The sequence below is a fragment of the Cervus elaphus genome, chromosome 23, assembly GCF_910594005.1.
Source record: "Cervus elaphus chromosome 23, mCerEla1.1, whole genome shotgun sequence".
Taxonomy (NCBI): domain Eukaryota; kingdom Metazoa; phylum Chordata; class Mammalia; order Artiodactyla; family Cervidae; genus Cervus; species Cervus elaphus.
This window is the reverse complement of record NC_057837.1, coordinates 7,027,446-7,053,665: the sequence shown is the minus strand read 5'-3', so window position 1 is coordinate 7,053,665 and position 26,220 is coordinate 7,027,446. Positions and strand designations below refer to the sequence as shown.

The 26,220-nt window shown below is 40.1% G+C and overlaps 1 protein-coding gene across 6 annotated transcripts in view; it reads left to right on the top strand.

Annotated features, from left to right (window-relative positions):
- Positions 1-26,220, top strand: part of TASP1 (taspase 1) — a 247,254-nt gene that overhangs the window by 80,256 nt on the left and 140,778 nt on the right. For all 6 annotated transcript variants that reach the window (XR_006336940.1, XM_043883311.1, XM_043883312.1 and 3 more), the window contains 2 exons: positions 592-698; positions 24,572-24,691. Coding sequence is in view for 5 of the 6 variants with exons in the window: in XM_043883311.1 (XP_043739246.1) it covers positions 592-698; positions 24,572-24,691 (227 nt within the window). In the remaining variant the exon portion in view is untranslated. The remainder of the gene's footprint in view (positions 1-591; positions 699-24,571; positions 24,692-26,220) is intronic.

Below are 26,220 nucleotides of genomic sequence, written 5' to 3'. Positions count from 1 at the left end.
GTTGTTCTTCTCTAAGAAGAAGGCCGTGCCCCACCCTGTGTGCATGTGTGCTTGCGCGTGCACACACACACACACACACACACACGCACAATAGATCTCCCTATCCTGAACCGGCCAAGTGTACCATGACTTTCTTCTCATATATTTATAGCCAAGTCAGCTCACAGGTTTCCTAATTCCTTGTGTACTGTTGTGCTTTCCAGTTTTTCCTTCATTAGGTGTATCGCCCTTTGGGCTCCCCCTTCTTATATGGATGATCTGTGATATGTTTTCTCCTCTGCATTGTCCCAGTGTCTTTTATCTCTTATGCACAGAGCCCTTCAAAATCAGAGCTGGCTGTGGCGTGCATTAGCAGACACTGCTGGAGAGCGTCTACCTTCAGAACTCACTTTTCTCTCTGGATTTGACCTTTTTCTTAATCTTAGGTTACTTTTTTTATTCTCCTCTCACCTTAGTGTACCTTGAGAAGACTTACAAAACCCTTTATCCAGCATTCTTAAGGATTTTGTCTGGAGAAGGCTCTTCGGGATACCTTGTCTACCCCACTGCCCTAATATTTTTCAAATGTTATTTTTAATGTTTCTTTTATAGGATTCAGTTTAGCTGCTTTTAAAAGAAACAAGAGGAAACTAGAGCTGGCAGAAAGGGTGGAAACAGATTTCATTCAACTAAAGAAAAGAAGACAATCAAGTGAAAAGGTCAGGAGGTGTTTAAAATATTAATAATTAATGTATCATAGTGATATATTTAGTTTGCATTTAGATATATAAGTTTCAGAATAGTATGACCCGGTAGAAATATAATGCATGCCACATATGTACTTTTCAAGTTTTCCATCGCTACATTTAAAAAAGTAAAAATAAACAGGTAAAATTAATTTTAATATTTATTTTATTTAAACCAGTGAACCCAAAAATCCCTTTAAATATGTAACCAATGAGACAATTATTAGCAAGCTATTCTGTTTTCTTTTTTTGGTATTGTCTTCAAAAGCAGTGTGTATTTCACACTTAACAGCACGTCTCAATTATGACACCAAATTTTCATTGGAAATATTTGATCTGTATTTAATATCATAAAATTAATAGTTGATAAGGTAGGTTTACATAGCAGATTACATTACAATCATACTTAAAACTTTCCAATAATTGACTTGAAAATCTGTTCTAAAATTAAAGTTAATTGAAATGTAATAAAATTAAAAATGTGACTTCTTATTTGTCCTCACCATATCTTTAAGCACTCAGTAGCTCTGTGTGGCTCATGACCCCTGTTTTGGCCATTGCAGCTCTAGGTGAAAATGGCTGTTCAGGGGATGGAGTGTTATAGGGAAATGTATGTATTAGATTCATGCAGGTTTCTTTGCATATTCTAATTGCATGTCTGTTTCTTGTTCTTAAACATTCTTTGTTTGCATTTCACGCATTTGTGTGCCATTATGAGTCCATGTGTGGCATTTATTAGGTGTTGTAGGGAATAGAAACAAGTTAAAAACTATAAGTCTTGTTCAACCTATGGCTTCAAGGTCAGATAGCACCAAGATCATGACGGAATTCTCATGTCACATCATCATTTGATATAACTTGGAATCTCAGTATTCTTTTTTGATTAGCCCTTCTATAATTGCTTAGATACTGACTTACACTTTCTGTCATAGCTATGTGTGGTTTACTCATACTAAATGCATACTAAATCGTCTCTCGTAGTGAGAGATATGTTTTACCGAGTTCTTTCAGGCTGCTATGTGGAGGACGGGGGAGGCCAGAATTGAAGTGCAGAGACTAGTTACACAGTTTTTACAGTTGGGAGATGATGGCAGCTTGGACCATGGATGATGGAGATGGAGAAGGAGAGAAGTGACTACATCCAGGATATATTCTAAGGGTTCCTACAAAGGGCAGCAATTACTGGTGTCTGAAAGGTTGGTGAGATAGAGAGCGGAGTTGTAGGTTTTAGTTTTAGTCATTGGGTGTTGACATTTCTTAAGGTGAGGGGAGTTAGAGAAAGTGTGATTTCATGGTGATAGAGGTGGGAAGTGGAGGAAAAGAACTTGCTTGGTCCATATTCCCTTAACAGACTCAGATTAACCAATACTTTTTATTTTCACCACAAAACATATTATTGGATGCCAAAGTGCCCTAAGCCCTCGAAGCTAATAGACCCCTTGTAGTCTGTACTGTTCCTCTGCCCTTTTCAGCTGAATTTTGTGCCACCAGGAGTCTCATTATGCTCTTGTTTTCTACTGCTGTAATTACATAGTTCTTCATGTCTCCTGTAAACTGATGAATATTGAGCTTAAAAAGAGAGTTGTCTGCTTGAGAATTGAAAGGGTTGTTTGTTTGAAAACTAACTTGAAAAAGCAGAGTGGGTCTGTAAAAATAGAATTATTTTTGCCATAGAATTAAGTTGGGGCAAGTCAGTTATAAAAGATTGAGAAAAATCATAAAAATCTAGATGCTTTCTGTATTCAGAGTGTGTTGTTAATGTCTTTATATTCTTGTTCTATTTTAGATAAAATTTGAAATCATAGGACAATCCAGCATGTTATAGAAAGATGATATGGAACATTTATATGTGGGCTCACATTCAGAGAAAAGGCTTTGGTCTTATATAAAAAGATTGGCTAGTGAATGAATGAATTGGTTTTATGTTTTAATTAAGAAAAGGCATATTTACAATATGTGTCCTTTTTTATGATTCTCTACTTCACCCAGAGGATAATCAATTTTTGAAAAATTTAAACGACCACTCATCAACCTAGTTAAGAGGATTTCCAATGAAAAGCTTGATGTGGCAGCAGGAGACATTGACTGTGGAGTTGGTTATGTGCATCTAAAGCTTAGGGGTAGGTCAGGAGGGCGTTTCTCATTTGGAAATTATTGGCATCAAAAGGAATATAAATCCATGTGGCCAGATGAGCTGACTGAGGAGTGAGTGAAATTAGAGGTCTGAAAACTGGCCCCCATGTCTATGTTGGGAGGAGGAGAAACCAATGAATGAAAAAGATGGAGCAGCCAGCAGGGTAGAGGGGCCCCCAGGAGAGTGGCTAGGAAGCAGACAGCAACTCAGAGCCAGTCGTCACCGGGTCAGAAGCTGCTGAGAAAACAGGAGATGGGCGGAACCGGGCCACTGAACTCAGGACCTGGTGACTGCGGACCCGGGTGAGGACGGTCTCCCTGACGCGGAGGATTATAGACCTGCTGCGGCGGCTCTATGGGGAAAGACCCGGGTGAGGACGGTCTCCCTGACGCAGAGGATTATAGACCTGCTGCGGAGGCTCCATGGGGGAAGACCCGGGTGAGGACGGTCTCCCTGATGCGGAGGACCGTAGACCTGCGGAGGCTCCATGGGGGAGGACCCGGGTGAGGACGGTCTCCCTGACGCAGAGGATTATAGACCTGCTGCGGAGGCTCCATGGGGGAGGACCCGGGTGAGGACGGTCTCCCTGACGCAGAGGATTATAGACCTGCTGCGGAGGCTCCATGGGGGAGGACCCGGGTGAGGACGGTCTCCCTGACGCAGAGGATTATAGACCTGCTGCGGAGGCTCTATGGGGGAAGACCCAGGTGAGGACGGTCTCCCTGACGCGGAGGACGGTCTCCCTGACGCGGAGGACCGTAGACCTGCTGCGGAGGCTCTATGGGGGAAGACCCGGGTGAGGACGGTCTCCCTGACGCGGAGGACGGTCTCCCTGACGCGGAGGACCGTAGACCTGCTGCGGAGGCTCCATGCGGGAAGACTAGGGTGAGGACGGTCTCCCTGATGCGGAGGATTATAGACCTGCTGCGGCGGCTCTATGGGGAAAGATCCGGGTGAGGACGGTCTCCCTGACGCGGAGGACGGTCTCCCTGACACGGAGGACCGTAGACCTGCTGCAGAGGCTCCATCAGGAGGACGTGGTGAAGATAATGCTTTATTTTTTTTTTTTAAGATAATGCTTTAAAGAAGTTTTGCTGTGGGGTTGGAAGCGGGGTCAAGACACCTTACTGGTTTCAGTGACCTTCTGTGAATTCAGTTGAGTAATTTCACCTATGAAGTCTCAGTTGGCTTATTTTTAAAATAGAAAATAGTGATATTCTCCTTTGTGGCTGATAGAAGAGACAGCAGTGTTAAGAGATGATCACGTGCTTGGTGACTGTCACTGACAGAGGCCGCATCATCTTTGCCTTTGCCATTGTTTGCCTTCGTCTCTAATGTCGCTCAGCCTGAAAAGAAAGAAAACTGCTCCGCCAGGTGGAGTCTTGCAGTGGAGAAGGGGAGGGCGGTAAGGGATGCTGGCCGTAGTGGGTACAGAGCTGGAGTTCAGGCATGCTTCAAATGGCGTAGTTTAGACACCTGAAATGACAGGAAAATGTTTTTAGTATTCAGAATGTTTGAACTTTAATGTGTAAAAAGCACTGGGTTTTGACATTGACGTACAAAAATGACTCTGACTGAGTTTCTGTCTTTGGGGAAGGGTGCTGGCCACAGGTTTTGTCTTACAGATGTTTGCTACATAACCTTGGCAGAGGTGATAAAAATGCTCCCAGAAAGAACAGGCTACCAGATAAGGAGCCAGTGGAGCAGAAAATTATAATTTTTGAGAGGAAGTACAGCAACTTTTTAGAGATGTTGTGACGGGCAAGGGCAGATAGCTGTTTTCTGAATCAACCTGTGTTTAGTTTATTACTCCCTGTCCTGTGTGTATAGTTTCCACATAGTTTTGGTTAGCCAGCATTGACTAAGGCCCAGTACTACTGTGTGTTGTGGCTACATAAAAGAAGCTGTGAGTTGGGTATACAAACATAATGAAAAGAATAGAGTTTTTGGTAACTTTCCTAATGTTCACTTTCTTGGTTATTCAGTGTTGGAGGACATAAATAGTGTCTTGAAAGGAGTATACAGTAGAGTAAATATTTTTAAGCCTGATAATAAAGGAAATAAATTTGGAGATTTTTGTTGCATTGATATTTCTCTTTTTTCGTAAAAAGGTAACCGATTGTCCAGACCTTGTCACAGTACTAATTTTGTTGTTGTTGTTCTTCAGTCAGTCGTGTCCGATTCTTTGTGACCCCATGGACAGTACTAATAGAAATCAGAGTTAAAGCAAGAAGAAGATTTCATCAGCTTGCTACCTCAATCAGAATATTTTTATTTTCCTTAGTCTCTGACCATCTACACTTACATTTGACTTAGTTTAAAATAAGAATGGTTAATCGACGGGATGCTTTTAACTGCAAAAAACAGAAAACCTGACGGTGACTTAGGAAATGCATATTTGTCCCCCTGCTCCCTGGTATATAAAAAAATTGGAAGTGGGTGGGTTGCAAACTTTTGTGAGCTCAGGCTTCTAGTGATGCTGGAGCCAACATATCTGGGGTTTCTCTTGGGCCTTTTCTCTCACGCCTTTTGCCTTATAGGTAGAATATGGTTTCTATAATTTGAGGTGTCACGTCTGCATTGAAGGTGAGAAAGTGAGACCATGGAGGGTGGGGAAGGGGAGACTAGTGCCAGATGTGTCTCTCACCTTTTTATCTGGGATGTGAAGGTTTTCCAGGCTTTCTCTCAATGGAGTCCCCTTTAGTTATTTCTTTTGGTCACATGGCTATTCCCAGCTGCAAAAGAGCCTAGAAAATTGAGTGGATTTTCCTAATTACTATCTCTCAACTCATGACTTGTCTTCCCAACAGAATAGTTCTTTCCTTGTTAAGGAAGGGGAGGAGAGTGGTTACTAGGTAGGTGGTTTATAGTGCATAGTGTGAATGGGGAACTTATTTTTGTCATCTTTCTCCCCACAATTAATATGTCCCTTGTTGCTGCAAACCAATACCGGCGTAAGCAGCTAATCCACCCATAAATCAAATAAAACCTATTTCTCTTTCAGAATACATGGGTTTAAGATATTAAAAAATCAGGAATAAATTCTGAGTAATTGTCCATTCTTAATAGTTGGTTTCTCTGTTTCATCCATGTTTTTTTGTGTGTGACTTAGCAGGGAAAACATGCTGGAGAAGGAAAAGGTTATTATTTACCTGTAGTTCTGTGTAATATAAAGGTAGCAGTTGTCTGCTCTCTGTTCCACTCCCTTCTCTGGGTAGACCCAGCTGTTCTGGATTTTCTTTTACCTCCTCCTTTCCCTTGCAGTGTATACAGGCAGTCCACACTTTGCATGGTAGTGCTGGACCATGAAAATGACCATGCAAACCGAAATCGTGCAAAGGAATCTTAATGGCAAAAGTTACACTTATTCCATGACCTTTAAACATTTTTGTTAAAACATTAAAAATTCTTTTATTGTTGGTTATAAATGCATAGAGAAACAAGCAAAAAATTAAAATGAATATTTATTTAGTACAGTAATTTAAAACATCGGGATTAGTGTTTTGTTTTTTCTTTATAAAAAATCCCTTATCAAGAGTAGTTTGAACAGTGCTTGCCTTCCTGTCATATAACTTACAGGGTGGAGTGAGTATCTGATTATGTCATGGTGAATTGTTAAACTCCCTTTGAATTTTGGATCTGCTTTCACCATTTTATCTTTTGCTGTTTCCATGTTATAGTGATCTCTCAGTTCCTTTAATGTCAAATTTTTTGCAAGCGTAACTTCCTCTGCGACATCTTCATCCTTTTTGTCACAACTACATTCCTTATTTATATTGACCGATTTGTCTTCACTGAATTCCTCTGACTGTAGATCTAAAGTCTCTTGAATGGTGACAGTGCCAAAAATTCCCACAGTCAACTATTTCTTCTGTAACTTCCATTTAATTTTTATTGGAATTTCACTTCCAGCATTATCACTGCTTCTTTGCTTCACTTTCATCTTAGTTGCATAGTGTCCTTTTTAGATTGTCAATTTAAAAAAAATGGCATGTGGATTCATCACTGGGAGACAAGGAGGCAGCACAGCTACACACTTGGGTGTCTATCAGTGACAGACTTTGAAAAAAATGACATGATTGGTTACTGATAATGATGGACGTCCATCATTATGATGGACATAGTGATCTTTGAACTGAAGAGCCAGTAGTGAAGTTTATACTGTATGCAATTACTCACAGTTACTGTACCATGTAATTGAAATTTGAATCATGTTGTTGAATGACTGATATTATTTAGCTGAGCTGTGGTAGCACATTTGTCTGTGTTGAAACCAGAACTTTTGGTCCCGTGGGGTTTCCTTCAGTCTGAGTCCTGCTGCTCAGGTACTCATGAAGTAGTTTAGTGTGCTCCTCTGTCCTTTGTGACTTCCACATGCTGGCGTCTGCATTCTCCCCTGGCCAAGTTGCCTTGGACTCATTGTTGTTAGAATGTGTATCCATGATTCTTGTGGTGTATGTGATGAAGTGATGATATGTTTTAAGTTTATCTTTTGTTTTGATAAAAAAAGTAAAAGGTAGTTGTATTAGCATCAATCTTAGCATTTTTGAAAAAGGAAACTTTCTTTTGGAATGAAGTGCTTAACTCATCGGCCAATAGCAGCTCTTAGCTGGAGCTACGGGACTGACTGAATTGTTACATAAGGGAAAGACGTGTTACCAAGAGGAGAGATCCATAGGTTTGGAAGACAAATAGATTCAATGCACAGGATAGTCTAGATTTCATAAATATCAGTTTCAAACAGCTAGCCCTGGATGTTACTAGAAGGGGTTCTTTCATTCTTAGAGTATTAAGAGAGGTTGGGGGTATTGTTTGATCTCAACATTTTTGATGTTTCAAGCCTTTTTTCTCCTTCATTTTTCACAAGCATATTGTCGAAATAGTTTCCATGTCTTTTCCTTTAATAACAGATTTTACAGTTGAATGTACATGGAATTCTTTGCCTCCTCCCTTCACTTTTACAAATAATTTTTCAATTAATTTCATAGATTTTTAGGTAAAGCAGTACTTGTATAGGGTGGGGAAATGAAAGAAAACCAGGCCTTTCCCATTATGTGAGTATCTTTCATTCTTCAGTTTCTAATGAATGAGTTTAGAAAGGCTTGAATGCTTTTGTACAATGTTGTGTGTTCAAAACCACTCTAAAGAGATGCTACAACTTTTAATTTTGTGTTCTTTAGCCACCACATAGGGACATCAAATTGGCCACATGTTTCAGAAAGGAAATGTTGGGCCTTGCTTTGTGTGCTTCATATAAATATATTCTATTCTTTTGAAGTATATTGTGGGTAACATTTCTCCCTTTTATCCACCATCTTGAAATTATTATGTAAACGCTTAACTGTATCATACTAAATCACTGTATTTTTTGGGTGAGAGGTAGGTTAAGATCAAAGAAAATAAGTGCATGAAAAACAACATATTTTCTTCAGATTGTTCTATTTGTACTTGTGTACATGTCTGTGTATTATGTGTGCAGGGAAGGAGTAATTAGTCTTTTACAGATATTTGCTTGATCTGGAGTCCTATGGTGTCTCTCAAGAAGGCAGTTAATGCATAGATATGTGAGTAAACAGAAGCAAGAAACTCCTTTGCCTTCTCTTACATAAAGAAGTAAAATATAGACTTCATGTATTTAATTTTTTCTATAAACCTATAAATTCACCCTGTGGAGTGATTATCTTCCATTTGAAATTATTTCTTTGAATTGTAAGTAACATTTTAAAATTTATATTTTCCTGCCCTAAGATTATCTTGATTACTGATTAAGCCTGTAGGACTTACATGTAAATCAGAAAGTAGGTCAGTAACTTAATTCCTTGTGTTACTAGATTACTCCCACCTCATGCATTGATGTAGGTTATACAGTCTGATGAGCAGTATTCCTTTGCAATGTAAATTGATGGACCTTCTTTAAATGTTTATGGTTTATAGCAGTTTATGCCAGTTCATCAATTATCCACATCCAGAACTTTCAACCCTTGATAGCTGGGCAATATTTCAGAAAAAGTTTCTAAGTTCTCATATAAAGATTCAATACCTAGTAGGTTGGATTTCTTCCCAAGTCTTCCTTAAACCCTCATGAAACTATGCCTTAAATTTACACTGAGTTTTAAAATTATAAGTGAGATTAGTGAGGCAAGAAATCAGTGTTAACAGACCTTAACTGCTGTTTTTATTTTGTAAGGGAATGTGGTTTTCCAGGAGGCTTATTATAGGTTGACATCAGATGTTGTTAGACTTGTAAATCCCCTCTATTTTTAGTATTCATCAGCTCTGTAGAGCCTCTTGTAAGTTTTGATGTTTAACCAGAATCATAGGAGGGGAAAATGAAGGTATTCCTTCATTATCATTGGGGTAATCTTTGCTGATCTTGTATGTAATGTACAGATTGTCATATTATTGCTTTCCTAAATGGAAATTCCTCCAGTGAATGGGATTTCATAGACGTCTTCCTATCTGGGAGTTGGTTCAGACCATGATGTTAACAGCATCAGGTTCTAAGTCAGAATTTTTAAATATGTCCTCATACTGTATCCCCATGTGCTAATGACCTGAGTTGACCTGTCACAGATGTAGTGGTGTTAACATGTGTGTAGCTAATATACACATGTAGTAAGGCCAGCAGAATAAACCAGCACATGAAGAGACAAATGTGTATACACTGGCGTGCACACACACATAGATCAATAACAGGGTGCTTTAAGATCAGAAGATAAGACCCACTGCTTAATCAAGATGAAGGAAAGCTGGAGTTCTCAGAGTCCTGACTGGCCGACATCTTCTGTCATCAGCCTAGAACCTTCTGAATAAGAAGTCGCAGGCCAGAAACTATTCAAGACCCGAGGCTGGGGTTACTCGAGGAGTGGAGGGAGTGGTGCTGGCTGAGGTGGGTACCGAAGACCGGGAGATCTGGTCGTCTGACGTGGGCCGGTCCAGAGGCCCGGGGCAGATGTGGAGCTGCTCTGGACATCAGATTCCTCAGTGGTACAGGCAGCACGCGGTCCCAGGAGACTGCTGTCTTTCTATGTGACACTTCTCTAGTATAGTCTCACTGGCAAAACAGAGCTTCTCCAAACCTCTTGATCCTGTCATTGAGAGCTTCTTTATTCTAGTGTGTGTGCTCGACCTGGCTAACTGTTATCTTCATCCGTGTAGTGTTTGTTTTCGTTTTCTTTCGGCTGTACTGCATAGCATGTGAGCGCTTAGTTCCCTGACCAGGGATCGAACCCTCGCCACCTGCATTGGAAGCGTGCAGTCTTAACCACTGGACCACCAGGGACATCCCCATCTGGGTAGTTTTAAATCTACTGGTAGGAGGTTCTTAGGCTCTACTCTCAATTTACTAAATGAAAATCTGCAGGGATATGTAAGGTGTTGGGGCAGAATTTGAGACTCATTGGTTTGTCTGCTTAGTATGTCACAGTGGGCCTAGAAAAGCACCTGCTCAGTAATCATTTCTTCTGTGAACATAGAATGTTTTAGAGGAGTTGGTAGTTACATGACTGCATTCAGTTAAGTTTGTGTCCACTCGTACTTATTTAGCTCTCTTTCAGGAAGTCTAGAGTTCTTTTCTCCTTTCACCTTATTCCAGAATTTGTTTCCAGGTCATTGTCAATTTTTCAACAGGCACCAGACACAGTGCCATGAAACTGTGTTTGAGTGAATGAATCCAAATTTTTATTTCCATCCCACTTTCATGCCCTGATGTTTCCAGTTGCTTATTACACACCTCATGTCTAGCTCAGCAAGTCTAGAGTCAAGGTTCATCACCTTCTCCTGCATGACTGCGGTAGCATCCCAGCCCTTCTGCTGCTGCCCCTTCCAGTCAGTTCTAAAAACAGCATTCACGGAATCACTTAGAAGTGCAATTTTGTCTTGTCATGACCCTGTTTAAACTCTTCAGTCACTTCCAGCTGCACTTAGAAATAAAGTGCAGCCCCGTAACAGATCCCACAGGACTTGGTAGGAGCAGGTGCCTGTCTTTCTTTCCAGTCTTTTGTTCTTTTACTCTCAGGAGGTCACGCTGTCAAGATGCTGCAGGAGTCAGGGCCTTTGTCCTGTGACTCCAGATCCCAGAAATTTTGCCTTTCCCCTCCCACCTGTCACTCAGGCGGGCAGGCAGCTCCAGCTGCCTCTCTCTGAGGGCGCTTGTTTGACGTCTCTCTTCCACTACAGTGCAGGTTCCAGGAGGACAGGGACTCTGTCTGTTTTGGTTACCATGGTGTCTCAGTTTGGCACATGATGTTTGTTGTTCAGTCGCTGAGTTGTGTCCGACTCTTTGCCACCCCGTGGACTGCAGCGCACCAGGCTTCCCTGTCCTTCACTATTTCTTGGAGCTTGCTCAAACTCATGTCCACTGAGTTGGTGATGCCATCCAACCATCTCGTTCTCTGTCACCCCCTTCACCTCCTGCCCTTAATATTTCCCAGCATCAGGGTCTTTTCCAGTGAGTCAGTTTTTTGCATCAGGTGGCCAAAGTATTGGAGCTTCAGCTTCAGCATCAGTCCTTCCAATACATATTCAGGGTTGATTTCCTTTAGGATTGATTGGTTTGGTCTCCTTTCTGTGCAAGGAACTGTCAAGAGTCTTCTCCAGCACCGCAATTCAAAAGCATCAATTCTTCAGCACTCAGCCTTCTTAAAGGATGGTCCAACTCTCACATCTGTATGCATGTCTACTGGAAAAACCAGAGCTTTGACCATATGAACCTTTGTTGGCAAAATGTTGTCTTTGCTTTTTAATATGCTCTCTAGATTTCTCATAGCTTTCCTTCCAAGGAGCAAGCATCTTTTAACTTCATATTATATAATATATATAATAAGTGTTCATTAAACAGTTGATGATAAATACAAGTATTATTTTTTGTTTTGTTTTATTTTGGTTGCTTCTTCTTGACATGCCTACCACTCAAATCTATACCATTTTTTCCTTGATGACTGGATGGTTGCAGTATCTTTCTAACTGGCCTCCCTGCTTCTAGACTTTCCCCATTCCTCTTTAATTCTGTGTATTATCCCAATATACATTTCCTTAAAAATACCTGCATTGGTCTTGTCCTTCTCTTGGGAGAAACTTTAATAGAATCTTTGCTATCTGTAGATTAAAACCCAGTTTCTTTAGCTTGACTTTATAAACCCTCTTCAAACTTGTACCCAACCTACTTTTCCATTATTTCTCTCCTGGAATAATCTTTTCTTTTTTTTTTTTTTCCCTACTACAACCTACATCTCTGCATTTGATTTTTTATGAATTTCCTGAAAGTTCTCATTTCTAAGTTTTGCTCATGTCTCTCTTTGTGGAATAAATGATAATTAATAATGGAAAACCTGCCACTTTGCCTACTGAAATTGTAATCCAAGCCCTTCTTTAAGGACCAGCTCAGATGCTACCCAGATTAAAACAAATTCCTTTCTTCTATTTAGTACATGTAATGGGCACTCAATAAGTGCTTGTTGAATTATCTTCTGCCTTTGCCATTTTGAGATTGATGTGTGTGGTTATTTTATCTTATTCGTGTAGGCGTGTAGAGGGATGAACATTTGTTTTTAATTCCTATCACAGTGCCTTGAAAAATACCTTTACTCAATTAGCATTGCTAATTTAAACATCTACAATCAATGATTCTACTATAAATTTTGAGAGAGCAATGCATCTGTTATTTTCTTCAATTGTAAGTCTTATAAGTTTGAATCTTCTTTCTAATGCTTCAAGCATACTGTTAGTCCAAAACTACACCTCACTTTTAACAATAAGCTTGTATTTGGGGATGTAATTAAAGAAAAGTTAGGTTGTTTGGAAATAGTACTAATAATATTATTCATTAAGTGAAGGAAATGATTGTAGGGAACTAGTATCTCAGAAGCAACCAACCACTCCAGAGTTGAGTCAGGAAGTGTCCACAAGGGGGCGTGCCCATCTAGCCATCTAGAGAAATGTGACCAATTCCCACTTCTGTTATGCAGGTGAAAATGCCTGTTTTCATGTAAATCCATGGCTGATTCATGTCAATGTATGGTAAAATCCACTACAATATTGTAAAATAATTAGCCTCCAACTAATAAAAATAAATGGAAAAAAAAAAAGAAAACGCCTGTTTTACAAATGTACTCTTAGAACATGTCTTCATGCACCAGCCCCCCCCCCCCCCCGCCTCCCCCCGCCAGGAAAAAGAGTGAACCTTCACTACCACAAAAATTCCTACCCATTTTCCAGCACTTGTTTATTTTGGTTGTGTGATTTTCCAAGGAGTGATAGGGGGTGGAATGGAAATGGGGATTGCCTTGCAAGCTAAGACAGTCTATGAAGCTGTGGTTGTGCCCCCCGCCCCCACACACACACATTGAGAGCATTTTCATTTTACAAGCATTGCCAACTCTTCTGTGGTCATTTTATGTTTTTTTGCTCAAGGGATAGCAGTGCTTCATTTTTGCAGCTTTACCGATTTGTATCATCTGAAACTTTGAGAAACTCACCAGTAAGTGACCTTGAGGGGTACACAGGCTTTGAGTGGCATTTCCGCCAGAGATCATGGCCTCTTGGGATCTTTAGCTTTTCTTTGCAGTACCTGTTTTACCTTGACTTCATCATTATCACCAGCAAACATTTATTACTATTTATACACAGGTTTTCAAGCAGGTTTTACCATTTTAGGTGATCCAGAGGAATTAAGCAATAAAGGAAACTCGTATCACACTCATTTGGTATGTGCCAGAAGAACGGAACCATCTGGGGGAGGTGCAGGGACTCGCAGGATGGAGAGTCACTCTAAGCACATGATAGGCTTTATTAAGAGCTAGACTTTGAGCTGGGCCTTCCCTGGTGGCTCAGACGGTAGAGAATCTGCCTGCAATGTGGGAGACCCGGGTTCAATCCCTGGGCTGGGAAGACCTCCTGGAGAAAGGAATGGCTACCCATTCCAGTATTCTTGCCTGGGAAATCCCATGGACAGAGGAGCCTGGCGGGCTACAGTCCACGGGGTCGCAAAGAGCTGGATATGACTGAGTGACTAATACTTTAGTCTTTGGGTCTAAGGTCTTGGCTAAAGAGTAGGGCTTACATAACTGTAGAGAGAAAGAGAAAGTCCTAAGTTTGGAAGAAGCCTGTGAGTGGATAAGCTGATTGCACTACAGAATTTCTGCAGGACAGTGATTTCAAACCCAGATGCTCACGGGGGCTGGGCAGGTAGTGTGAACGTGGAGACCATCTAGAGAGGTGGCGTGCATGGCAGCACATGATGCAGTTTATGGTATGAGAAAACCAAACTACAATGCGCCAACTTCTGACCAACTTTTCTGGTCAAACCAAACTCTGGTTTTGGCAGTCTGTAATCCCCCATCGGGGCACGGCAGTTGAAAGGATTCAAATGTTCACAGAATTTGGCAAAGTGAAATAGGCCATAGAGGAAGTAAGTCCAAAGCCAAAGTCCCCCCTGAACGTCTATTTGCCCTGACTGTACTTGGAAGCAGATGAGGAGAGTATTTTGAAATATGTGTGAGTGGGGCCTGTCCTGAGGCTATTTACCTTAAACATAGCCTTTGAAGTGTTGGGAGTCTCTGAAAACATCATTGGAGTTAATTTGAATGGCTTCAGAATTTCTGAGATTTAGTACTATCATAATTAGTTCAGATTGTATTTTACATCCTAAACTATACTTAGCTCCTTCTTATTCTTTGTAATTCTTTGGTTTATCTCTAATTTCTAATAAGATTTTAATCTATTGGGGAACAAAAAGAAAATTAGTATATGGGCATTTTTGCCTCCCTTTTGCTTTTTAATATGCTGATCTTTAGTAGTTATGTATTTATAATTTTAAATAACAATGTCTATTTTTGTGAGTATACTCATAATTATATGGTCAAATGAATACTGCTGTACTTAAAAAAAAAATCTCATATCACATGAAGTAACATTACTTAGTTACTAAAGTCAGTGTCAAATATTGTTCTAAAGTCTGAAGAGGGCGGAATTTAAATCCAGGTTAAATGACCCATCCCGATTGTCATGGTGTTTCATTGGCAGGAATAGACTCCAGATTGTCCAAGTTACCTTTGAGTCCTTTATCTGTTATTCCCCACTGCTTTAAGACTCAGTTCAAAGGCCAGTGGCGCTCTGGTATTTAAAAGAAAAAATGTAATTTTATCCAGAGAAGGTACATGTAAGCTCTGAAATGAAAGAAAGACCAGAGGTCCAGACCGCGGCCAGGTGTTCCTGGAAAGAGCCAAATTGGACAACTAAATTGGAAAAGGTTGCCTGCTCTTATTAAAGAGACTTTGTTGCTGTCTATTTAATTAGCAAAGTCTTAGCTCATTTATTTATGTGTTTTTTAATCTGCCCAGGTAATGACATTCATAGCCTATTAGTGCGTGTGCTGGTAGCATGTTGCACCATCTCTGTGGTTGAAGTCCTTTCATATATGTGCCTCTCGGAGGTGAAACTGCCAAATCCTCTCAATTTCCTCCTTCTCCCTGAACTTGTTTCCCAGACAGCAACGATTGAGTTTAAGACAGTGAAGGATGACCAGCTCTCCAGTAGAAAAAGTAAAAGCTAAAATAGTTAGAGATAAAGTATTATATGAATACTAATTATTTAGAGCTTTTAGGAGAGCAATCTGGAATTAAAGAAACCGAACTGGTTAGTCAAACACGAGGAGTGTGATCTGGTGCCAGATGGTTGATCTAGGGGACGGGAAGGCGGTAAAGAAGTGTTACTGGAAGAAAATATCGAATGGTGGGGTGTGTGGCCAGTATAAAGACATATCATCTCTTTGTGGATAAAGTGAGAGGCTTAGTGTTTCATGGGAAAAGCCTTAGAAGTTTGTTTTGAACCGTGGACCAAAGGGCATGCACAGCCTCCTGAAATAAAGATCACTTCCACATTGTAAGAAATGAGTCTGGGCTTCAGTTCGGTTATTATGGGACCGGAGAAAGATTTCTCAGCAGTTGTTTAAGGATATGCTCTTGGGACAGAACTCATTTAGGAGTGATGTGCAGAAGCATTATATTTAGGGAAGATTGAAATACGAAATAATCAGAGAAATATGAGAAGTTAGAGGAAAACTTCTTTGGAGAGGCTGAGCCTGGCTCATGCATAAAAACTGAGCAGAAGGCAGTTTCAAGAGGACAGAAAGTTTGAGTTATCGATGAGGTGCAGTTAGAAAGCGCCATGACACTTGGCTTGTTGCTGCCTACAGGTGGATGAGGGCAAGACAAGCCCGAGGAGCCCAGAAGCAGCCCGTGTATAAACAGGCTTCCAGAGAGGGGGGAGCTGCTGGGTTTACGTTGTGCTCTTAGGGCCAGGGCTCCCGTGTGTTTCAGAGGCGATTCAGGAGACCTCTTCTGGACTTTCCGAGACCTTGGGACTTGGAGAAGGGCGGTATTTCTCTGTGGGGCAGGGATAGGGGATGCAGAGTGAGTCAGGAAGCCACCTCTACCATGACATCTGATAGTGTCTTCTGTTACTGCCAAGAGCCAAGCTTAACCCCCTCCCCCTGGAGGAGAAGGCGGGAGGGTTGGGCCCTGCCTCGCTTTAGTGCCTGGAGAAAATCATTGCCTGTTCAATTTCATTCATTCAGTTTGTCCATTCAACAAGTTGTTCAGTCACAGAACTGATTTTGCCCTTCTTTCTTCTGCTTATTTATTTTATTGCCTTTTTGGATCTTTTCGTTTAGTATTCATTCCTCTTTCATTGATTTTTCATCTTCTGTTTTTTCTCCTTGTGTTTATCTTGTTCCCTTTCTAACTTGTTTAGTTGGACACTTAGCTTACTATTTTATTTCTTTTTTAATATCAATACTTTGGGTATTAATTTCCCTCTCAGTGCCACTTTGATTTCATCTCTCGCAAGTTTTAAAATGCAGTGTTTTATATGTCTATTTCTTTTTGGCCATGTAGCTTGTGAGAGATCTTAGTTCCCTGACCAGGGATTGAACCTGGGCTCTTGGCAGTGAAAGTGCAGAGTCCTAACCCCTGGACTTCCAGGGAATTCTCTGAAATGTAATATTTTTTTTTATTATCACTGGTTATTTAGTATTTTTGTTTCTATTTAGGTTTCTTATTTGATCCGTAAGTTATTTAGCAGTGCTTTTTTCTTTTTTAAAAAATTTTATTTACCTTTATTGATTCCTAACTTGTTTTGTAGTCAGAGAGTGTTTTCTGTTTGATATTGTTTCTTGAAATTTGTTTATGGGTTTAATGTGTGGTCAGTTTTTTTAAATACTTACTTGTGTTTGAAAACAATGCTTTCACTCTAATTGGAACAAAGTTCTGTGAATGCCTAAAGTTAAGCCTTTTAATGTGCTATTCAGACCTTTTCTTTTTTAAAATTTTATCTATTTTTTTATGGCTGTGCCGTGTCTTCGTGATTGCACGTGGGCTTTCTCTAGTTGCCGCGAGCAGGGGCTCTTCTGCCTTGTGCTGCATGGGCTCCTCATTGCCACGGTTCCTGTTGTTGCAGAGCCTGGGCTCTAGAGCGCGAGGTCAGGAGTTTCGGCTTGCTGTCGCTAGAGCGGGGTCTCAGTAGTGTCAGACTGACTTAGTTCTGTGGCATGTGGAGTCTTCCTGGACCAGGTACTGAACCTGTGCATTGGCCAGTGGGTTCCTATCCACTGTACCATCAGGGCAGTCCCTAGATCTTTTATTTCTTACTGAATTTTTGTTTGTTTGTTTTTAGTCATTTTCCTTATTCATGGTTAAGAAAAATGTGTTAAAATATCTCATTATGGAATATCATGGGTTTCTCCATGTTGCTCTGTTTCTGCTTTATGTACATTTGGGGCTATTTTTAATTTTAGGTACATACAGATTTAGAATTATTATATGGCCCTGGCTTATCTAAATTTTCAGTATTTACCACGTGGACATCCTTTAGCCGTGTTAATTTTTTGCCTTAAAACTGATTCTGATGTTAATGTAGTTACACTGTTTGGTTTGGTCCCTACTGGGTGTGTCTCTTCTTCTCCCTTGTCCTTTTGCTTTCAGCTTTTTCATATCCTTATTTTTCAGGTGTGTCTGTGATAACGTATAGCCAGATTTTAAAACCCCATCTTGATCTTCTAATAATACACTTTTTTTGTGTGTGATAATTTTTCTTACTGTGTGGCTGTGCTGGTCTTCACTGCTACTCGAGCTTTTCTCTAGTTGTGGAGAGCGGGGCCACTCTTCAGTCATGGCGCGCAGGCTTCTCATTGCAGTTACTTCTCTTGCTGTGGGCTTCGGTGGTTGCAGCTCCCAGGCTCTAAAATGCAGGCTCAATAGTTGTGGCACATGGACTTAGCTGCTCCTTGGAATGTAAGATCTTCCCAGACCAGGAACTGAACCCATGTCTCCTGCATTGACAGGCAGATTCTTTACCACTGAGCCACCAAGAGAGCCCAATAATATACTATTGTTATTTTTGAAGACAATATTAATTTTGATTTACATGTATGTTTGCCATTGTATTTGCTTGCCTGTTCCTCGTTTCATTCCTGAGTGTCCTTTTCCTTGTTGGATTATTGTCTTAGTCCTTTCAGACTGCTGTAACAAAATACAAGAGACCGGATGGCTTACGAACAACAGGAATGTTTTTATCATAGTTCTGGAGGCTGGGAAGTCCAACATGAAGGCATCGGCAGATTTGGTGTCTGATGAGGACCTCCCTCCTAGATGGCCATTCTTTTGCTGTAACCTTACATGCCAGAAGGGACAGGGAAACTTCTTGTGCTGCTTCTACAATGGCGTATCTCTTTCATGCGGGCTCTGCCTTCATGACCTGATCATTTTTTGATGCCCTACCTCCAAACACCATCACTGTGGGGGTCAGGATTGCAATAGGTGAAATTTTGGAAGGGCACACTTAGAGCACAGCAGTTATTTTCCTTTTTCTTAAAGTATATTATTCATTTGTTTATTTGTTCATCCATTCAACAAATATTTTTTGAGTACTTAAGAGGTGTCAAGTCCGTTTCTGGTGCTTTGCTTATGCTAGTGAGTAAAACATACAAAGATTGCTGCCTTTGTGGAGCTGCTAGTCTTTTGGAGGAGTTTGGCAGTTTAAATATTATGAAAATAAATTGTGTATCTTAGAAGATTCAGGTTATGGAAAAAAGACAAAGTAGAGCTAAGAAAAGAACATTAGGTATGCTCATGAGTATGGAGTATTAGAAGGAGGTCAGTCTTCAGTAGTAACCACAGTGACCCTTTAGGACTTCATTAAGTGCAGGGCTCTTGGTGGTAAACACATTTTATTTATTTATAAATGTATTTGTTTTATTTTTGTTCCTAAAAGTAATTTTGTTAGGTACCCACTTCTAGGTTTATAGTTCTTTTTCTCTGAAAATATACCACTGCCTTCTGGCTCCCATTGGACTGTTGGAAATTCTGCTGTCACTCCACTGTAGTAAGCTTTCCTTTCTCTCTGGCTCCTTGCCTTTTTCTCTGGATTTCTGGAGATCTAGATTCTTATTTTTCATCTCTTGTGGGGAAATTTGAGCCATTTTTTCTTTAAATATTTTCACTTCTCTATTCTTTCCAGCTGGGAGTACATTAGATTTTCATTCATTTTGCCATCTCTTCTGTATTTTCCATCACCACCCCCCTTTTACAATTGCAATCAGATGTGTATTAAATGTTATATAAATATACATGTGTTATGCTATTAGGAAAAAGTTGAAAGATTTGATCATGATCTGGCATTTCAAATCCTGTGTTGTATACTCAAAAATAGATACATCAGCTGTTGACTTGATTAAGGTAAAACAGTGAAACACACATAATCTTAAGTGTATAATTTGATGAATTTTGATATGTGTATACATCCATGTGACAAGATCTGACATTGCTACTGTGCTAGAAGGTTTCTTTATGTCCCTTCAGAGTCTATACCTCCCTCCCAAGACAACTATTTTTCTGATTCTTTTTCACCATAGTTTTGCCTGTTCTAAATAAGACTTCAGATAAATGGGAGCATATTTGATATACTGTGTTGTGGCCAGCATCTTTTACTCAACATACATCTAAAAAATTATCCATATTGTTGCACATATCACTAGTTCTTTTTTATTCTTGTACAGTCTTGCACTGTTGCCTGTATCACATCTTGTGTACCCATTCCCCTCTTGATAGGCATTTGGATTATATCTAGGTTTCGACTGTTGCAGTTTGACTAAGGTGTTATAAACATTTTTGACAAGTCTTTTGTTATATATATTTTGCTTTCTCTTGTGGTAAATAGGCTTCCCTCATAGCTCAGTTGGTAAAGAATCTGCCTGCAATGCAGGAGACCTGGGTTTGGTCCCTGGGTCGGGAAGCTCCCCTGGAGAAGGAAACAGCGGCCCACTCCAGTATTCTTGCCTGGGAAATCCCATGGACAGAGGAGCCTGGCAGGCTACAGCTCATGGGGTAACAAAGAGTCAGGTGTGACTGACAGTTTCAGGTTTTCAGTTTGGGGTGAATACTTAGGGGTATAGCTGAGTCATAGCTAGGTGTGTATATTTAATTTAGAGTTAAATTTTTTTGAGTTAGAATTTTAAAATTGTGATTAATATTTATTCCAGAAACATAAGAAGCCAAATTAGATATGTTCATGATTATATTTTTAAACTGATTTTAAGTCATTGAGATGTAGTCTGTGTTTGATCAAATGAATGCAATTTAATAATCTATAGTTAATATAATTTTAAGGAACTTGTCAGAATTACCATCTTTTTAAATTCCTCAATTTTGATTTCAACTCCAGTATATCTTAGGTTGCTATTCTTTTTTTTTTTTTTTTTAGGTTGCTATTCTTAACCAGTCATTTATTATGAGTTCAAATTAAATACTATTAATTAAACAACATATGAATAAGAATAAAAATGTGTTAAAGCTTTGTAAAGCGTCCATTGTGGCTTCCCAGATGGCTCAGTAGTACTGAACTCACCTGCTGCCAATGCTGGAGATGTGGGTTTGATCCCTGAGTCAGGAAGACCCCCTGGAGAAGGCAATGGCAACCCACTCCAGTATTCCTGCCTGGGAAAGCCCGTGGACAGAAGAGCCTGGCGGGCTACAGTCCACGGGCTCGCAGAGTCGGACACGACTCAGCGACTGATCGGCAGCGACAGCAAAGCTCCCACTGCAGCTCAGTGGCGACATGATCCAAGTCACGAGCGTGGCCATCACTCACACATGCTCATTCGGCATGTGCGCTGAGGCCCCCAAATGGCTCCACTTTGGAGGAAGCAGACACATGGTACATTATTTGTAAGGTTATTAAAAAACAAAACAAAACACTGAGATTAAAAGCATTGCATTTTCCACCTTTAATGTTGCAGCCCCAGAGCACTGTATAGGGGTTCTGCCAGTTGGAAAACATTGTCCTTTGCTACTTTTGAGAGACTGGAATTTTTAGGTAATCCTCTGGAACTTTGTTATGATATGAATTTATAATTAAAGCTATAATTCAGATATATTAAAGCCCCTTAAAAGCATCGTTAACACACTTATTTTGGTTTTGAGCTGAAAATGTTTCTGTTTACTTTTGGTGAATGATTTAGGGAATTAATAGCAAAGATTTTTACAAAATAAACTTTTTTCTCTGCTGTAGATATATTTGGCACTAATATGTATAGTGCTGCAAAGATTTTAATGTACATTTATTAAGCAAAGAATAAAGGATTATTTAAAAATAGACATCTTGACTGTAGCTTTCCAGAAACATCATTTGTAGTATTGGACATCAGAAGGGGGATTTTCTGAAGAGAGAAGAGAAAAGTCATTGGGTATTCTTATATTCAAATCTTCCTTGGTTTCAGCCAAGCCAGACACATGAAAGCAGATAATTGTGGCTGAGCTCTCCTTCGTTTATACACATAACTGATACACGCTCAGCCCACAGAGGCCCCGCCATTGGAGGGACGGGTTTCAGGAGTCGGATGCGGAGCCTGGCCCAGGTTTCTTGTGCCCAGATCTGTCATCGCATCTTTAGGATTCTTGAAGGTGGGAAAGATTTATGCTGCAGTTACTGGGCTGTCATGGAAGGTGTTATGTCAGCTGTGTTTCTCAAGTGGAGGCTCAGGCCGATTATAATGCTACTCACCAGCCTAACAAGGGTGCGTTGGGAAGACTTGGTATCTTAAAAAAAAATGTATTTCCGTCTTTATTATTATATTAGGATGATCTCACCATACATCAGGTTCAGGATGCACTTTTACACTCGAGATATTATTCTTGTATTTTATCTATTTGATACTTGAGTAATTCTGTACAGAAGAAACCCTGGAGGAGGAAATGGCCACCCACTCCAGTATTCATGGGATTCTGTTCGAGAATCCCATGGACAGAGGAGCTTGGTAGGCTGTGGTCCATAGGGTCACACAGAGTCGGATATGACTGAAGCGGCTTAGCATGCATGCACACATGTATATACATGTTAATGAGATAAATAACGGATAGATGGTGTCTCTTGGCAGGTTTCAGAGTTAAAGTGCAGGTTAGAGCCTTAATTTTCATGTGGAAAGTAGCTACATTTTGTTCTAAGGAATTTATTAGTTTATATGTGTTACTTTATTTAATTCTTACAATAACTTTGTAATAGCCAACTCCAATTTGGAGCGAGAAAAATGAAAACTTTTGACATTAAGTTCAATAGAGATTACTAGATCATTGGTTACTTGTAGAAAGTTTTATTTGTCTTTTCCATAACACATGGAATCTCTATGTCCACTTTATACACATGTGTTTATTCTGACAAGAACTATAATTTATGCCATTGCTTTTTAATAACAATTTTATCAAAAAAATTAATGCAACTAGCATATTTCAGTCAAGGACATTAAGTCTGTGTGTATGTATGTGGTGCATATACTTCTAGGTATTTATGGAGTGTAAGAGTATAATAGTAGCTCTACATAATAGCAGTCATTGTATGTTTTTTAAACTTTCTAAGATTTCTTTTCTATACAAACGAGCTCTGTGAAATTATTATAGCCAAAATACCACTGTTTGTCTTTCATTCAATTTACCTGCACTTCATAAAAATGCTTAAATATTACTTCATCATCTTTCAGTTTGCATTTCAGCATGTGAAATCTATAAACTAATTCTTAAATATTTTATGAAGTATTTCTGATTTTTGCAGGTGTTGCAAGCCATTAGGAATATTTAGCTTAATTTGGAACAGAATTCTCTATCTTTTGCTTGATTTTTCGTTTTTGAAAAACAGGTTATAGTAAATCCATCTATGTATAATCCTTCCATGTCTTTGTACAGTAAGGTTCAAAGGGATAAAAGTTAGTCATGATATCCTGATTGAAATGCTGAGAATTGTTTTTACAGATAATGCATATCATTGTGTGTATGTTATGTGTCCCGTCAGTAAAATTGTTTAATAGAACGTTTGAGTAGGATCAACAGTCACAGTTAATAAAAAAGAACTAATAAAGAATAGCCTTTCCTGACTTTGTTGTTGCTGTTTTTGAGGAAGGTTATTCTACAGTGCCTTTTTATTTGTATGAGAGCAGTCTGTTTCTAAAAGAACCAGTAGGATTGATTAGATCATGTTTTAAAATACTTTGTAGTATGTTCATGGTGATATGCTGCCAACTGGTAGTTGAATAAGACCGAGCTTAAATCTTTTATGCCGACATAGTGTTGTTCTTAAGTGGTTTAAGTTTCTCCTTGAGTGGACTTGTGCCTATAAAATTATTTGCCTTAGAATGAGTAGAGCAGACATTTGGCTGATCATGACCTATGGGATGGTATCAGACCTTGTTTCTCAAAGTAGAGTCCACGGACCAGAAGTCTCTTTGAACATGGGGTTGTCCCTGACTCTCTTACAGACTTAGGGGTGTGGGTGAGGATGGGGTTCTCAGGTTCTGGGGCACCAGTGCCCGAGTTTGAAAATATATACCACCATGACCACAGTGAACTTAAAGACCTACAATAGCCCTCCTTTAATATACTAAAAAGGTAATTTTTCATGAAATTTTGTTCCTGCTCCTTTTGCTTCTGATTTTTATCCAGCAGGGTAAAGTTTGTCTGCCTTGTACAGGTGACTCAGAAATCTTCGAGGCAAGAGACAGCTGCTCGTGGTCAATATGTGTGAAATGCCTTAAGCATGTGAGGCCTGGAACAAGACCCAGAAACACAAAGATGGCTCCCGGGAATGTGCACTTTTCTGCCATACGAGTGGCAACCATATTATTAACATAGCAGGGAAGGGAGTTTGCCATCAAGTGTCTCACAAGGAAGAAATTTTAAAGAAAACTCTAGCATGATCTAGTTCAAGACTGAATGGCACTCTCTTTATTTATTGTGGTGAATATATTACTTTTGGAAAATTTTACATAATATTAAAAAAATATAAATAAGGACATTTATTAGTTCACTTATACCATAGATCCTTTCCTCTACAGATTCTCAGTCGTGAACTGAATTCTTGAGATTAAGGCGATACAGTGATATACTACAATTTTTATTGTTGTTTTCTGCCTCCCTTTGAAAGGCACGTTAAGCTTCTTATTAGAGAAAAGCAACTGGACACCCTTGGCTCAGGATCTTTCACTGGAAAATAAGTTTTGACTTGAACCAGGTTTAAGTGTCAACTTGATAATAGATAATTTCAGGAGATTGCCGAATGTTCCAGCTAAGGATAATATCGGATTTTGCTGTGTAGTGATTGTCCTTGAAGTGCTCTGTGGTCGTATCCTTGTTATGCAACATGCTTAGTGAGTGCCCTGGCCCTTTTTGCTCCACAGGAGAACGACTCAGGTGCTTTGGACACAGTGGGCGCTGTGGTTGTGGACCACGAAGGGAATGTGGCTGCCGCTGTCTCTAGTGGAGGCTTGGCCTTGAAACATCCGGGGAGAGTTGGGCAGGTAAGGAACGCTGAGGTTTTTCAACTAGCCTCACAAGTTGAACGTAGAATTTTCCAGCTCACAAGTTTTTGAACCAGTAGAGACATTTTTTGTTTTTTCTTTAGTAAAAACAAATGGTATTGTTCTTAACACTTACATAGTATGAATCATCAACTACCTGTTCAGGATATTTTCTAAAATGAAAACCTACCTCAGAATACTGGGGTTCTTACTGACCATTCTCTGTAGAAGCGAGCACCTGACTGTATGACTTGCTTTTCAGGTGGGAAAATGGTTTCAGAGTTGCATTTTGTATTTCCTCTATTCAAGGAACAGTAGCATTTTGACCCGAATCCTATCTCTGATTAAGCATTTCAGCTGTTTTATAGACTAACTGATATTTCAAGTCACCAACACATGATACTACTCAAGAAATGGAGACATGAGGGAAGCCGAATTTATGTGCAACTGGCTTTTTGCGAACTCACATGTACATCTTCTTCACCCCCATCTCCCCATCTCCAGCCTTTAGTAGTAAATTGAGAATGAAATTTAACAATACATTTGATCTAATAATCTTTCTGAGTATATACCAATTTGGCACATTGCTTACTGGCTTAACAAATATTTGTTGAGTGAACAAACGAATTGGATGCCCTCACAGAGTCTGTTGGCTTCCCAAGCGGCACTAGTGGTAAAGAACCCGCCTGCCAATGCAGGAGATGCAAAAGATGCGGGTTTGATCCCTGGGTCAGGAAGGTCTCCTGGAGGAGGAAATGGCAACCCACTCCTGTATGCTTGCCTGGAGAATGCCATGGACAGAGGACCCTGGCAGGCTACAGACCATGGAGTTGCAAAGCGTGGAACACGACGGAGTACGCCCGCAGCACAGTCTGTTAAAGTGTAACAGTCGCCTGGGGAGTGTGTAAGCTCAGCACTTGGATCTCACGCTGCCTCTGGAGCACTGCTTGGCACACTCGTGTGCTTTCTGTCTTGTGTTTGAAGAAGAGTCCACGTCACAGTTGCTTTGGACACGGTGGGTCACGAGTGCTCGGAGCAGTGGTCTGATTCATGGAGGACGTCTTTGCAAAGCCCCTAGTGATGTTCTGTGACCTGCCCTTTATGGTGGACAAACACTCATCGTGCTGTGGTGGGAAAGGGAAGGGAGGAATAATTAATTTTGTGCTACTCTTTGCCTGCCATGCAAGGGGATTTATGGGACATGATTACTCAACATGTGTAAATGCTTTGAACTCAGTATAAAAAGTCTTTGTCTGGTCATGGTATTTTTCCACATAATAAAGTCTTGTGTATTTGTCAAGTTTGGAATAGGAAAACCAAGCTTGGCATATCAGATCTGGATGCCTTGGTGGAGAAAGAGAGAGAAAAGCCAGCAGAGCTGCCTTCATCTCATTGCCATTCCCATGACTTTTTCACTGGTTTTTGTTTGTTTGGGTTAGCAAAGTAGCAACAAGAGAACCAAGGATAGTTCTGGACTACGTTAGCGGGACATTACACCCAGCAATCTTGAAGCTGTTCTGCCACACTGC